Source organism: Staurois parvus, unplaced genomic scaffold (genome assembly GCF_062004578.1).
Source record: "Staurois parvus isolate SC_StPar_1 unplaced genomic scaffold, SC_StPar_1.0 ptg000038l, whole genome shotgun sequence".
Taxonomy (NCBI): Eukaryota; Metazoa; Chordata; class Amphibia; order Anura; family Ranidae; genus Staurois; species Staurois parvus.
Window position 1 is genome coordinate 251,893 of NW_028317834.1, and position 17,036 is coordinate 268,928.

The following is a 17,036-nucleotide window of genomic DNA, read 5'->3' on the forward strand; positions in this document are numbered from 1 at the left end:
CTTTCAGCCCCAAATCCAATCACTGTCCAAATCTTGTAGACTTCACCTCCTCAACAGCTCCAAGATATGGCCGTTCCTAACCTCGGAAACCACTAAGCAACTTATTCACTCCCTTGTTATATCTTGCCTTGACTATTGTAACTCTGTCCTCACTGGCCGACCTCATTGCAGGCTATCCCCTCTTCAGTCTATCATGAATGCTGCTGCCATCATCCACCTTACTTACCGTTCTGTATCAGACACCCCTATCTGCCAATCCCTCCACCCCTCTCTGTCAATCCCTCCACTGGCCTCCATTCAGTGTCCTCCACCAATCCCTCCACTGGCCTCCATTCAGTGTTCTCCACCCCTCTCTGTCAATCCCTCCACTGGCCTCCATTCAGTGTCCTCCACCAATCCCTCCACTGGCCTCCATTCAGTGTTCTCCACCCCTCTCTGCCAATCCCTCCACTGGACTACACCCCTCTCTGCCAATCCCTCCACTGGCCTCCACTCAGTGTCCTCCACCCCTCTCTGCCAATCCCTTCACTGGCTTCACGTTGCCCAATGAATAAAATTCAAAACATTAACAATAACATATAAAGTCATTTATAACTCTGCCCCAAATTACATCACCAATCTTGTCTCCAAATATCACCCAAACCGTCCTCTGTGTTTCTCGCACGATCCCCTGCTCTCTTGCTCCCTTGTCTCCTCCCCCCATGCTCATTTCCAGAGCTTCCCCCATCCTCCTGAACTCTCTACCCCAATTTATCAGACTATTGCCTACTCTGCTCACTTTTAGGCGATCTCTGAAAACCTCTCTCTTCAGGGAAGCCTATCCTGCCCTCAGCTAATAATGGAATCTTCTACTCTTCCTACCAGTCCATCCCCCACAGTTACTACCTTTTGTACCACTAGCTCCTCCCTCCTAGATTGTAAGCTCTGAGGAGCAGGGCCCTCCTATCCCTCTTGTATTAAACTGTAATGTTGCTGTATTGTCTCTCGTTATATTGTAAAGCGCTGAGCAAACTGTTGGCGCCATATAAATCCTGTATAATATTATTAATAATAATAATAATAATAATATCAATGAGATATGAAATGTGGAAAGAAGGCATTGATAATGGGAGAGGAGATGGAACAGGTAATGGGAGGAGTGGACAAGGTGGGCTTAGCTGGAGACCTCAAGCCTGGCTGATGATGTATCAATAGTCAGAAGAACCTGGAATGGACTCTCCCACTGAGGCTTCAGAGACTTGGTAAGATGACAATAGACCCCATCCTAGTCTCTGGTACTGAGGCAGTGTTGGTCATGTATTACCTCAGGATCCAGAAATGAAGAAAATGCTTGGAAACACAACTCAGTTGGTGAATCATGAAAATGCATTGCATGTTCAGTAAAAGCTCCATAAAAAAGATAAAGATGAGAATCATGAGGGAAGCTGTTCAGTTATTGATGCTTATCTTAAAAAAAATGATCAAAGATAAAATATTCAAATCCCTTCTTGTTGTGTTTTGATGGACATAAGCACTAAACTCAGTTCATCCAATCATTACATTCCAGTTTGCACAGATTTTAGTTTCTTTTAAAGTAGCATTTTATCTTTTCCCTTCTTCTCTAGCTTGTGGGATGACATTGGGGATGTGAAACTAACTTGTGACACCTGAAACTTCTTTATTATCCCTTTTATTCCAGAATTTAATCAATGCAGAAATTTGTGAATCCTCCGATGATAGATTAGACCGGCATTAACTGAAAAAGTTTTGTCACATTGAGAGCATTAAAATGGCTTCTCTCCAGTGTGAATCCTCTGGTGTGCGATAAGATGTGACTTCACTGTAAAAGCTTTATCACATTCAGAACACTGATATGACCTCTCTCCAGTGTGAATCCTCTGGTGTCTGATAAGATGTGACTTCACTGTAAAAGCTTTATCACATTCAGAACACTGATATGGCTTCTCTCCAGTGTGAATCCTCTGGTGTCTGATAAGATGTGACTTCACTGTAAAAGCTTTATCACATTCAGAACACTGATATGACTTCTCTCCAGTGTGACTCCTCTGGTGTGTGATAAGATTTGACTTCAGAGTAAAAGCTTTCTCACATTCAGAACACTGATATGGCTTCTCTCCAGTGTGAACAATCTGGTGTCTGATAAGATTTGACTTCACTGTAAAAGCTTTATCACATTCAGAACACTGATATGACTTCTCTCCAGTGTGAATCATTTGGTGTGTGATAAGACTTGACTTCTGTGTAAAAGCTTTATCACATTCAGAACACTGATATGACTTCTCTCCAGTGTGATTCCTCTGGTGTGTGATAAGATGTGACTTCACTGTAAAAGCTTTATCACATTCAGAACACTGATATGACTTCTCTCCAGTGTGAATCCTCTGGTGTGTGATAAGGTCTGACTTCTGAGTAAAAGCTTTATCACATTCAGAACACTGATATGGCTTTTCTCCAGTGTGAATCCTCTGGTGTGTGATAAGATATGACTTCAGAGTAAAAGCTTTATCACATTCAGAACACTGATATGGCTTCTCTCCAGTGTGAACAATCTGGTGTCTGATAAGATGTGACTTCTGTGTAAAAGCTTTATCACATTCAGAACACTGATATGGCTTTTCTCCAGTGTGAATCCTCTGGTGTGTGATAAGATATGACTTCAGAGTAAAAGCTTTATCACATTCAGAACACTGATATGGCTTCTCTCCAGTGTGAACAATCTGGTGTCTGATAAGATGTGACTTCCGTGTAAAAGCTTTATCACATTCAGAACACTGATATGACTTCTCTCCAGTGTGAACTCTTTGGTGTACTATAAGCTCACTCTTGCTTATAAACGTTTTGCCACATTCAGAACAATGATATGGCTTCTCTCCCTTGCAAGCCTTCTGGTGTGTGATAAATTTTCTCTCCATTGTAAAATCTCCAAACAAGTAGTTTGAAATGACTCCTCTTATGTATACTTAGTTGGAATTTATTGTAAAGCCATTGTCACTTCCAGAACACTGAAATTACTTTTCTCCTGCTGGATCAATGTGGAAGAGGATCCAAACCATGACTTTTAGAACACAGATATGACTTGTATCCCGTGTGAATCCTCCAGTGAACTGCAGTAAAGACTTTCAGTCAATTAAGACACCCACGTGTTTTATTTTCCATGTGACTCAGCTGTATTCATGAAGACCAACATGTCCTAAAACTTGGTTCATCAATCTACCTGTAGAGAAAGAAAAAAGAATTCTATATAAAGGGCTACATAAAGTTGCTTTCTATTTTTAATGCTCATTACTAAATATATCTTATGAATAGAAAGAATATGTACAGCATTATCTACAGTATTTTTTTTAATCAAATAGATTTTATTAATAAAGTTTCTAAGTGCGCACAGTATTCCCAACATTCAGCCCAGACAATGGAGTCATACATTCTCACGTATAGGCAGTTGTGGCACTGTTACAGATCATACAGAACAATAACTTGCTTTGTCTATGGTGTCACTTTTACCTTTTATAAACAAATGAACATAGAAAAGAAGAAACAGCCTAGAACAATTCAGCTGTACACGGCAAGTAACTCCCCCCAGTACATACATAGATAGCTGACACCGATCAATGAGGCCCGTGTCTACAGGATCATACCCCAAGTATGGGTCTCCAATGTAGTTGGTCTCAGAGACTCCGCTCTCTCCTGGCTCTCCTATCTATCACAGCGCTCCTTCAGTGTTACCTATAACACTACCACCTCCCCCTCACTCCCTCTCTCTGTTGGGGTTTCTCAAGGTACTGTCCTCGGACCCCTCCTCTTCTCCATCTACACCTCCTCCCTTGGCCAATTGATAAACTCCCACGGCTTCAACTACCATCTCTATGCTGATGACACACAAATCTATCTCTCTACCCCCCACCTCACCCCCTCAGTCTCCAATCGCATCACCAGCCTACTAAGTGACATATCGGACTGGATGTCATTCAACTTCCTCAAACTCAACTTTTCCAAAACTGAGCTTCTAGTATTCCCCCCAACCCGTGCCCCCCCCCCATCCCGACTTCTCCATCAAGATCAACAACACTATTATTATTATACAGTATTTATATAGCGCCAACACTTTGCTGAGCGCTGTACATTATAATGGGAGACAGTACACGGTGGATGAGTCTGGCTGCAGAATTCAGGATAGACTGAAGTGGGGATAGCCTGTGTTGGGGTAGGCCGGTGAGGAGGGAGTTACAGTAGTCAAGTTGTGATATAATAAGGGAGTGAATGAGTTGCTTTGTAGTTTCTGGAGTTAGGAACGTGCGTATTTTGGAGATGTTACAGAGGTGGAGTCTGTATGAATTTGTCAGCGATTGGACCTGGGGCTGGAAAGACAGATTGGAGTCTAGAATGACACCTAATACTCTGGCTTGCGGGGTGGGACTGATGGTGATGTTGTTGGTCGTGATGAAGAGGTCAGGGGGGGCACGGGCTGGGGGGAAAACTAGGAGCTCGGTTTTGGCAAGGTTTAATTTGAGGAATTGGAGTCTGATATGTCCAGTCTGATATGTCGTTCAGAAGGCTAGTGATTCGGGCGGAGACTGAAGGGGTGAAATGGGGAGTAGAGAGATATATTTGAGTGTCATCGTCATAGAGATGGTAGTTGAAGCCGTGGGAATGTATTAGTTACCCAAGGGAGGAGGTGTAGATTGAGAAGAGAAGGGTCCCAAGGACAGAACCTTGGGGGACCCCCAACAGAGAGGGGAAGGTGGCAGCATTATAGGTAACACTGAGGGAACGTTGTGATAGATAGGAAGAGAGCCAGGAGAGAGCGGAGTCTCTGAGGCCAAAAAAGTATAGTTTTTTGAGCAGGAGGGGGTGGTTGACTGTGTCGAAAGCTGCAGAGAGGTTAAGGAGTAGTAGTGGGAAGACAGCCCTGCGGGAGCGAATGACAGAACAGAGCATTGTGTTGAGGGGGAGGCAGCGGCCGGGGTGGAGCCTGACTATGACGGCACGGGAGAGCGCGCAGTAAGCACTCTCCGTTAGCCTTCCCTGGTTTATCCTCCCCAGGAGTCTCCGATAGAGAGACCAGCTGCATCAAGGGTGAGCGGTGATTCACCCGACTGGAGACGGTGCGTGGTGCCCGTGTCCCTGGAGACGGTCGGCTTCCTGGACCTGAGAGAGAGAGATCTGGCAGAGAGTTGGGAGAGGAACGCCTCGGGGCTCTCCTCTGACGTTCGGTGGAGGAGGAGTGGAGTCTCCGGAGAGACGGTCGGGCTGTCAGTCAGATAAGCCTAGGAGCTAGGAGCCAGGAGAAAGCCGGCTTCGGAGGGGGAGTGAGATTGTCAGGGAGATAATACTGAGACGGATGAGGCAGTGGAGCGGCACCGACACGTGGGCAGCCGCAGAGAAGCCTTGGGAGATCCGGGTGTGGGAGAGCTTGTCTGACATACAAACGAGTAGGAGAAGTGGAGGAGGTAAATCAACACACTCCTGTCACATTACATCATCTCCACCCTGTCTTCCTAAGACCTCAAAATCTCCCTGCTGCCATATCACTCCTGCATCATACTATTCCTATTGCCTGACACCACTGTTATAATAAGGCTAACCTCCTAAACTTCTATATCTTTCCCAATCTATAATCTAATATATATCAGTACATCGCCTCCAAAATAAGGACGTATCGGATGAGAAAGATAAGTGACTTGAGCCATATTGGACCCACAGGAATCCCCCTAAGAACTTATGAGAAAAGAGGACTGCTTCTGGAGTGATATCCCAACGTGAAGGGTGAGTGAGGACCGTGGGCCTTCCTGCAGGTCTTATTCTATATTATATATTGGACCTACACAGTGGAGCCTTATATACATTGATTCCTCGTATTAGACTTTCAGATGACTATGGTAAGACTTTGCATTGATTATAAAATCTGAAAATAAAAGAGGGGATTCCTAGGGTGGGTCTGAAGATCGGGAGGAGTAGGTGTCCAGGAGAGCAAGCAACAAGAGTAAAGGCTTTAAAAATAAAATGAAAGGTAAAAACATCAAAGGGAGTGGGCCTAAGAACTCACAAACTGGTACGATCAAGAAGTATGTGTCACAAGGAAATGTTACCCCAGAAAGATCTCAGGCAATAAATGAAAAAAGTGAATTGGAAATAAGTCTGGATAATAGCCCGAGACTCTCCCTGGGCCCGGTATATAGTAGCCAACAATTAATGGAAAGCCAGGATCTGAGAGATTGTGAAAGAGATATGCAAATACCTAATAAAAAAGAAATGGCGGAGATGTTTAAAGGCTTGGAAAAATCACTGAAGCATGAAATGGGGATGATTCGGGAAGAAATGGGACAATTGTTAACTAGAGTGGAAGAAATGGAGGAAAAAGTGCAAAATTATACCCAAACCATCCCAAAATTAGAAAAAAGGCTATTAGAAGATAGAAAAGAACAAAGGAGATTGCTCTATAAGATGGAAGAACAAGAAAATAGAGAAAGGAGAAATAATCTCAGAGTAAGAGGAGTCCCAGAACTATCACAGAGGGAAGATATAAAAGACTTAAAAGAGTTAGTTGGCAAGATTTTGAACTCCATAATGGACAAAGTGGATGAGGAGATGTTTAAATTGGACGGAGTATACAGGATTGGAAAGTATCAACAAGACAAAGGGATAGAAAAACCAAGAGATATAATTGTTAAATTCCATAACTACGGAGATAGAGAAGAGATATGGAAAAAGATTAAAGGAAAAACAAATATTATATACGGAGAGAAAATTATTCAAATTTTTGCAGACTTAACACCAGAGACTCTGAGAAGGAAGAGATCATTGAAACCCCTATTAGAAGTGATGAAAAATCATAATGTGAAATACAGATGGGGCCGCGATACAAGTTTAATCGGGTGGAGGGATGGAATTACAGCTATCTTAAAAGTTCCGGAAGATTTGGAAGACTTCTGTGATAAACTGGGACTGCAGAGACAAGTGATACCGGGTTGGGAAGTGGAAGAGGGAGAGTTGGACACGGGTAGATGGCAGTTGGTTAAAAGAGGAAATAGAGAGACAATAGATAAGGAGACATTGGGGAGGAGGGGGGGAAGGTGAGCGGTTATAGTCGGAGTCGAACCCCTGTAGTGGGATCAAAGGTGGAACATGATCCATAGGCAAAGGAGGCCTAGGAGGGGGAGGAGGTTGGGGAGGGGGGAGGGGAAGGGGGAGGGGAAAGGGGAGGGATATGGCGAGGGAGGGGGAGAAGGATGGTATAGGGGGAAATTTTTAAAAATACTCTGCATAGTGAGGAGATGTATACAAGACATATGGAAGATATAAAGTTTATAACCTACAATGTAAAGGGGTTGAACAGTCCTGGGAAGAGATTTAAGCTATTTAAGGAGTTGCAACATAGAGAAGCTTCGGTAGTTTTTTTACAGGAGACGCATTTTGAGATTAAGTCAAATATTAAATTAATCACTAGAAACTATCCAACATGGTTTTATGCAGATTCCCCAATTAAGAGAGCTAAGGGGGTGGCAATTGGGTTTGCTAAAAATGTAAGGTGGGAGGTAGAGGACAGAGTGACGGATCCTGAGGGGAGATTTTTGTTTTTGAAAGGTAGGTTGCAGGAAATAGAGTGTACAATAGCGAATATATACTGCCCAAATAAGAGACCTGAAATATACCTGAAAGGGATACTAAGAAAGCTGATGGATTTTAAAAAGGGAAGATTGATAGTGGCGGGAGATCTGAACTTATGTTTAGACCCACAGATGGATACAACCTCTCGTGTGCAACGAGAGGGAGGTAGGTCTATGAAAATCTTAAAGAAGGAGATACATGAGGGCCAACTAGTGGACATATGGAGAATAATGCATGGAAAGGAAAGAGACTATACCTTCTTCTCTAATGCACACGAGACTTACTCGAGATTGGATTATATAATGGTAGATCATCAACTTATTGAGAGGGTGGATAAAGTAGAAATAGAGACAATGACTATCTCAGACCATGCCCCAGTTATAATGAAGGTAAGATGGGGGAGGCAGTTGACAAGGGGGGTAGGATGGAGGTTAAATGAGGCCCTTTTATTAGATCAAGAGATCGATCAGCAGATCAGAAAAGAGATGGAAAGATACTTTCAAGAGAATGAAACAGGGGATGTATCAGTGGCCACTGTCTGGGAATCCCATAAGGTATATATTAGGGGTATATTGATCGCGCTAGGGACAAAAAAAAAAAAAGGAAAGGAGTAAGAAACTGACAGGGCTCTTAAAAGAAATATACGACCTGGAACAGATCCATAAAAATAGAATAACAAGTGAGATAAGGCAGAAGGTATTAGGAAAGAAGAAGGAGTTGGAGATATTAATGGAAGAAGAAAGGAGGAGAGTACTTAATAAAGTAGCAGTAGAGAGGTATAGATGGGGAGATCGACCAGGAAAACACTTAATGAGAACCCTGAGAAAAAAGAAAAATGGAAATTATATAGAAAAAATAAGAAGCCCCAAGGGAGAAATGGCTCACTCTACTAAAGAGATTGGGAAGGTATTCAAGGAATATTATAGCAAGCTGTATAATATTAATTCCCAGAATTTAGCAAATAATAGTGAAAATAAAAACAGAGAAAAAAGAAGGACATATTTAAAAAATGCAGGACTACCAAAGATAGATGAAGATCTATTGAAATCCCTGGAGTCGGAAATTACACAGGAGGAAATAAAGATAGCGTTGAAAGATACTAAGGTGGGGAAAAGCCCTGGCCCAGATGGATATACCATAAGGTATTATAAAAAATATAGTGAACTGTTAATACCTAAATTGAAGGAGTATATGAATGCCCTGGGTGGGGAAATGGAGATTAGACAGGAATCCCTACAAGCCCATATAACACTTATACATAAGGAAGGGAAGGATGCTACTCAATGCTCTAGTTATAGGCCAATTGCACTCCTAAATATAGATACAAAACTATATGCAAAGGTCTTAGCAAATAGGATGAAAGACTTGATGCCGGAATGGATTCAGGGAGATCAGGTTGGTTTTGTATCAGGGAGAGAGGGTAGGGACAACGGAATCAGAACTCTGTTGCTGATCCAGAAAGCTAAAAAAGGGAAAACCCCAGCAGTGGTGCTCTCGATTGATGCCGAAAAAGCTTTTGATAGAGTAAACTGGAGCTTTATGATGGATACCCTAGAGATCATGGGAGTAGGTGGTAGAATGAGGGAGTGGATAGGAAAGTTGTATAAAATGCCATCCGCGGTTATTTTGGTAAATGGTGAAAAGTCTGAGCCCATTGGGATGTCAAACGGGACAAGACAGGGATGCCCACTGTCCCCATTGTTGTATGTATTATCATTGGAACCCTTGTTGGAAACAATTAGGAAGAATGTAGATATAAAGGGAATACAAATAGGGGAAACTGAACATAAAGTGGCAGCTTTTGCAGATGACCTGCTGTTTTATGTGGGAAATCCTAGGATAACACTCCCGAACTTAATAAGAAGTTTAAAAGAGTATGGGGAAATATCAAACTTAAAAATCAACCCGACAAAAACTGAGATCTTAAACGTAAATCTTCCAAATGGTGAGAAAGAAAAGATACAAAGAGAATTTCCTTTTATATGGAGAGATACAGAGATAAAATATTTAGGGGTTAAACTTACTGCTTCATATACAAAATTGTATAAATTAAATTATATTGCTCTTCTAAATGAGATCAAAGAGGAACTGAGGATAATGGGAAGAGGAACTCCCTCTTGGTTAGGACGAATAAATCTGATAAAAATGATAATTGTACCCAAAGTCTTGTATAAATTTCAGATGATCCCAATAAGTCTCCCAGAGGCCTTTTTTAAAGAAATTAAAAAGATGATAACAAAATTTATATGGAAAAATAAAAAACCTAGAATATCTTATGACCTGATGAGTAGAGGTAAAGAGAGAGGGGGTTTGGGAGTGCCAGATTTTAAGAGATACTATAACGCTGTAGTTTTAACAAGAATTTATGACTGGACACACAATAAAAAGGGAAAAAGGTGGGTTAAGATAGAGAACGAACTGAGTGGAGTTGACCTGAGTAGAAGCATATGGGCACCAATACAATATAGAGGTTTAAAAAATACCACGAGTGTATATACACTGAATGTTCTAAAGGTTTGGGATAATTTACATAAACGTATGAAGTGGGATTTTAATTCACAATTAATGTCACTAAGAAATATGGAATATTTTCCACCAGGTATAGAGTGGATTATGGGAAAATGGATTAAAAAGGAAGACATTCAATTAAGGGATATTATGGATGGACAAAAATTAAAAACAATAAAAGATTTAAAGAAAGGTGGAGGGGAACTTTTTATTAAGATCGATGAGTGGAAATACCACCAATTAAAACACTTTGTTGAGAGCCTTCCGAAACCTATGAGAGGGAGAAAGGATTGGAATTTATTTGAGAAGTTGTTGGAATCACGGGGAGAGGGGAAACGGGGCACGGCAAAAATATATAAAATTCTCACTGAATTAGTCACAGAGGTAAAACCAATGTATATAGAAAAATGGGAAAAGGACTTGGGGACAGAGATAGATGAGGATAAACAGAGGAAAATATATAGACTCACACATGAAAATATCAGCATGAGAGAAGTGGAGGTAAACTATAAAAGTTTGGTAAGATGGCACATCACACCAAAGGTAGAACATAAAATGGGTATAGAGAGAACACAAGAGTGTTGGCGTGGGTGTGGAGGGATTGGTACGTGGTTTCATATTTGGTGGGAATGCCCAAGGATTCAAAGTTTTTGGGAGAAAATGGTCAACTTAATAGAGAAAATCTCAGGGATAAAGATAGGATTAGATCCAGAAGTGTGTCTGTTACATAAGACAGATATACCAGTGAATAAATACAAGGATTCCGGTATATGGTACTATGTAAATGCAGCAAAGGGGTTGATACCTAGATTCTGGCATAGTTTAGAGGTTCCGAGAGAAAGGGACTGGTTTGAGAGAGTAAAGCAGATTAGTAAGATGGAGAAACTATACTATATCCAAGAGGGTAAGATGGAGATATATAAAAGGAGATGGGAGAAATGGGAAGATTTTGTACTTCAAACGAATATATATGAAGCAGTAGAAATGAGAAGAGAAGAGGGGTAGGATACGCTTGCTTTAGACAGAAAGTAGGGAAGAACGCAGAGTGGGGGGGTTGTTTGGGGGGGAGGAGGAAGGGGGTAATGTTTTTAAGAAGGGAAAAATAAAGGATAAGAAGGAATTGTGTATTTATTATGAAAAAGATGAAAGTGTAATGTTATCTTTATGAAAAATTAATAAATATTTAAATAAAAAAAAAAAAAAAGGAGTAGTAGTGGCCATTGGCTTTGGAGGCTAGCAGATCATTGGTGAGTTTGAGTAGGGCGGTTTCAGTGGAGTGTAGGGGACGGAAGCCAGATTGTAGGGGATCAAGAAGGTTGTTGTCGGTGAGGTGGGAACTCCGGTGATTATAGACTAAGCGTTCAAGGAGTTGGGATGTAAATGGCAGCAGGGAGATGGGTCTTAGGTTGTTTAGGTCAGAGGGATCCAGGGAGGGTTTTTAAAGTATGGGAGTGATGTGCGCATTCTTCAGAGGGGAGGGCAATGTGCCAGTAGAGAGGGAAAGATTAAAGATGTGGGTGAGGGAGCGTAGGATGGAGGAGGAGGGTGATTGTAGGAGTTGTGTAGGGACAGGGTCAAGGGGGCAGGTGGTAAGGTGAGCTTCAGAGAAGAGCTTAGTGATTATCAGTCCCACCCCTCACGCCAGGGTACTAGGTGTCATCTTAGACTCCAATCTGTCCTTTCAGCCCCAGGTCCAATCACTGACAAACTCATGTAGACTCCACCTCCGCAACATCTCCAAGATATGCTCGTTCCTAACCTCGAAAACCACTAAGCAACTCATTCACTCCCTTATTATATCACAACTTGACTATTGTAACTCCCTCCTCACTGGCCGACCTCATCGCAGACTATCCCCACTCCAGTTCATCATGAATGTTGCTGCCAGACTCATTCACCTTATTAACCATTCTGTATCAGCCACCTCTCTGCCAATCCTTCCACTGGCCTCCACTCAGTGTCCTCCACCCCTCTCTGCCAATCCCTTCACTGGCTTCCAATTACCCAGCGGATTAAATTGAAAACACTAACACTGAAGTATAAAGCCGTTCATAACACTGCCCTCAACTACATCACCGACCTTGTCTCTAAATACCACCCAAACCGTACTCTCCACTCCTCGCAAGACCTCCTACTCTCTAGCTCCCTTGTCTCCTCCTCGCATGCTCATCTCCAGGATTTCCCACGGGCTTCACCCATCCTCTGGAACTCCCTACCCCAAGCTATCAGGCTATGAGCCTCCTCTGCTCACTTTTAGGCGCACTCTGAAAACTCATCTCTTCAGGGAAGCCTACCCCGACCCCAGCTAACTACTGGAATCCCCTACTCCCCCAACCACTCCATCCCCCACAGCTAATTACCTCTTGTACCACTATCCCCTCTCTCCTAGATTGTAAGCACCAAGGAGCAGGGCCCTCTAATCCCTCTTGTACTGAACTGTATTGTTACTGTACTGTCTCCCTCCATAAAGTAAAGAGACCAAGAGGCACACCCGAGGAATATTGAACACCAACATTATAATACTGGTCATATTGTTCCACTTTTTGAATAATTTTGGACATCTCCAAAGCATGTGTATCAAATCCCCGACATCAACACTACAAATGGGGTATTAAGGGGAAATCCCTCCTGTCCTAGCTGAACAATTGAGCTGGAGTCCTGAATGATCTATGCAAAAGAAATGACTGAGTTTCTGTGAAAAGGACAGAGAGATGAGAGGTATGGAGGTCACAATCACCTCCCACCACTCTCTCTTAGAGTCAAAAGACTGGAATAAATATGAGAGATCATGCCTTTCCCACTGGTGTCATCTGAAGTCCATTAACAAGTGTGAGAGTGATGTGAAATCTGTATCTGATGGAAGTAGCAACCGATGGATGGGATCTAATGTGTTTACTAAGTCCCACCTGGTAAGATGTTGAAGTTGGGCAGCTATAATATAAAGTCTAACATTTGGTATTGCTAGGCCTCCTTGGTCTTCACCATACTGTAGAGTAGTGAGTTTGATTCTAGCTGACGGCTTCTTCTAAATGAGTTCCCCAAACTGGGAGTCTATACTGGAGAACCACTTACGAGGTGTCCACATGGGAGAATTGTGGAGTATACAGTTGAAACTCGAAAAATTAGAATATGGTGCAAAATTTCATTTATTTCAGTGCAGCAACTGAAAAGGTGAAACGAATATATGAGATAGACTCAATCCATGCAAAGCAAGATAGTTCAAGCCGTGATTTGTCATCATTGTGATGATTATGGCTTACAGCTCATGAAAACCCCAAATCCACAATCTCATATAATGAGAATTTTGTGAAAAGGTGGAATATTCTCGGCTCAAAGTGTCCCACTCTAATCAGATAATTAAGCCATAACACCTGCAAAGGGTTCCTGAGCCTTTAAATGGTCTCTCAGTCTGGTTCTGTAGGAATCACAATCATGGGAAAGACACCATCACTGACACCCTCCATAAGGAGGGAAAGCCTCAAAAAGGTAATTGCAGAAGAAGTTGGATGTTCCCAAAGTGCCGTATCAAAGCACATTAATAAAAAGTTATGTGGAAGGGAAAAGTGTGGAAGAAAAAGGTGCACAAGCAGCAGGGATGACCGCAGCCTGGAGAGGATTGTCAGGAAAAGGCCAATCAAAAGTGTTCGGGACTTTCACAAGGAGTGGACTGAGGCTAGAGTCAGTGCATCAAGAGCCACCACACACAGACGGATCCTGGACATGAACTTCAAATGTCGTATTCCTCTTGTCAAGCCACTCCTGAACAACAAACAATGACAGAAGCGTCTTACCTGGGCTAAAGAAAAACAGACCTGGTCTATTGATCAGTGGTCCAAAGTCCTCTTTTCTGATGAGAGCAACTTTTGCATCTCATTTTGAAACCAAGGACCCCGAGTATGGAGGAAGAATGGAGAGGCCCAAGGACCCCGAGTATGGAGGAAGAATGGAGAGGCCCAAGGACCCCGAGTATGGACGAAGAATGGAAAGGCACAAGGACCCCGTGTATGTAGGAAGAATGGAGAGGCCCAAGGATCCGAGTATGGAGAAAGAATGGAGAGGCCCAAGGACCCCGAGTATGGAGGAAGAATGGAGAGGCCCAAGGACCCAGAGTATGGAGGAAGAATGGAGAGGCCCAAGGACCCCGAGTATGGAGGAAGAATGGAGAGGCGCAAGGACCCCGAGTATAGAGGAAGAATGGAGAGGCCCAAGGACCCCGAGTATGAAGGAAGAATGGAGAGGCCCAAGGACCCCGAGTATGGAGGAAGAATGGAGAGGCACACACTGCAAGATGCTTGAAGTCCAGTGTGAAGTTTCCACAGTCTGTGTTGATTTGGGGAGTCATGTCATCTGCTGGTGTTGGTCCACTGTGCTTCATTAAGTCCAGGGTCAATGCAGCCGTCTGCCAGGAGATTTTGGAGCACTTCATGCTTCCTTCCGCAGACCAGCTTTATGGGGATGCTGACTTCATTTTCCAGTAGGACTCGGCACCGCCCACACTGCCAAAAGCACCAAAACCTGGTTCAATGACCGTGGGATTACTGTGCTTGATTGGCCAGCAAACTCGCCTGACCTGAACCCCATAGAGAATCTATGGGGCATTTCCAAGAGAAAGATGAGAGACATGAGACTGAACAATGCAGAAGAGCTGAAGGCCGCTATTGAAGCATCCTGGTCTTCCATAACACCTCAGCAGTGCCACAGGCTGATAGCTTCCATGCCACGCCACATTGAGGCAGTAATTGCTGCAAAAGGGGCCCAAACCAAGTACTGAGTACATATGCAGCTTCTACTTTTCAGAGGTGCGATATTGTTCTATGTACAATCCGTGTTTTATTGATTGCATGGAATATTCTCATTTTCTGAGATTGTGGATTTGGGGTTTTCATGAGCTGTAAGCCATAATCATCACAATGATGACAAATCACGGCTTGAACTATCTTGCTTTGCATGTAATGAGTCTCATATATTAGTGTCACCTTTTAAGTTGCTGCACTGAAATAAATCAATGAATGAATCAATGAATGAATGCACCAGATTCTCATTTTTCGAGTTTCACCTGTATACCCTGATCCCACAGATCACCTACCTCCCCCATATCCCACAGATCACCTACCTTCCCCATATACACCCAGATCCCACAGATCACCTACCTCCCCCATATACAAAAAGATCCCGCTGGTCACCTACCTACCCCATATACACCCAGATCCCACAGATCACCTACCTTCCCCATATACACCCAGATCCCACAGATCACCTACCTCCCCCATATCCCAAAGATCACCTACCTTCCCCATATACACCCAGATCCCACAGATCACCTACCTCCCCCATATACAAAAAGATCCCGCTGGTCACCTACCTACCCCATATACACCCAGATCCCACAGATCACCTACCTTCCCCATATACACCCAGATCCCACAGATCACCTACCTCCCCCATATCCCAAAGATCACCTACCTTCCCCATATACACCCAGATCCCACAGATCACCTACCTCCCCCATATACAAAAAGATCCCGCTGGTCACCTACCTATCCCATATACACCCAGATCCCACAGATCACCTACCTTCCCCATATACACCCAGATCCCACAGATCACCTACCTCCCCTGCACTCACATATCCCACAGATCACCTTCCTGCCCCATATACATGCAGATGCCACAGATCACCTACCTCCCCCATATACACAAAGATCCCGCTGATCACTTACCTCTCCCATACACTCCCAGTTCCCATAGATCATCTACATCCCCCATGTGCACTCAGATCCCCTACCTCCCCCATATACAGACAGATCACACAGGTCACCTACCTCCCCATATAAACCCAGATCCCTCAGATCAGCTACCTCCCCCATATACATCCAGATCACCTACCTCCCCCATATACACCCAGATCCCACAGATCACCTACATCCCCATATATACCCAGATCCAACAGATCACCTACCTCCCCCATATATACCAAGATCCCACAGATCACCTACCTACCCCATACATACACAAATCCCATATATCACCTACCTCTTTTTATACATCCAAATCCCAGAGATCACCAACCTCCCCTATACATACCCAGATCCCACATATCACCTACCTCTCCCATACATACACCCAGATCATCTACCTACAACATACACCCAGATCACCTACCTACAACATATACCCAGATCCCACAGATCACCTACCTCTCCCATACATACACCCAGATCATCTACCTACAACATACACCCAGATCCCACATATCACCTACCTCTCCCATACATACACCCAGATCACCTACCTACAACATACACCCAGATCACCTACCTCCCTAAAACAAAACCAGATCCCACAGATAACCTACCTTCCCCATACGCAAATACCTCCTCCATATAAACCCAGACCCCACAGATAATCTACCTTCCCATATACACCCTCCACCCCTCTCTGCCAATCCCTCCACTGGCCTCCATTCAGTGTCCTCCACCGCTCTCTGCCAATCCCTTCACTGACCTCCACTCAGCGTCCTCTCCCCTCTCTGCCAATCCCTTCACTGACCTCCACTCAGCGTCCTCCGCCCCTCTGCCAATCCCTTCACTGACCTCCGCCCCTCTCTGCCAATCCCCTCCCTGACCTCAGCTCAGCATCCTCCACCCCTCTCTGCCAATCCCTCCACTGGCTTCCACTAACCCAACCTATAAAATTCTAAATACTAACCACAGCATACAAAGCCGCCCACAACCCCGCCCCTAGATACCACTCGAAGTAAAACCAGGAAATAGACTGCTTTATTTTAACACAGACACAAGATATAAACATTCAAGGGAACAACCCACCTCCCTGCATATGGACACAGGGCGGGGCAAACCACATCTAGAAACCAGAGACACATCAGCAGACACCCCCCACCAAGCCAATACACAAACACATAC

General features: G+C 43.6%; 2 protein-coding genes across 2 annotated transcripts in view; one reads left to right on the plus strand and one right to left on the minus strand.

The window, feature by feature from the left end:
- LOC149470559 (uncharacterized) overlaps positions 1–17,036 on the plus strand; it is a 432,748-nt gene that overhangs the window by 161,874 nt on the left and 253,838 nt on the right. The gene's annotated exons all lie outside the window — the stretch shown is intronic.
- The window catches only part of LOC149470561 (uncharacterized), a 77,230-nt gene continuing 61,752 nt past the window's right edge, over positions 1,559–17,036 (minus strand). The window contains exon 2 of the mRNA XM_089662269.1: positions 1,559–2,752. Within this exon, the coding sequence (XP_089518395.1) occupies positions 1,764–2,752 (989 nt within the window). The 3' untranslated portion in view covers positions 1,559–1,763. The remainder of the gene's footprint in view (positions 2,753–17,036) is intronic.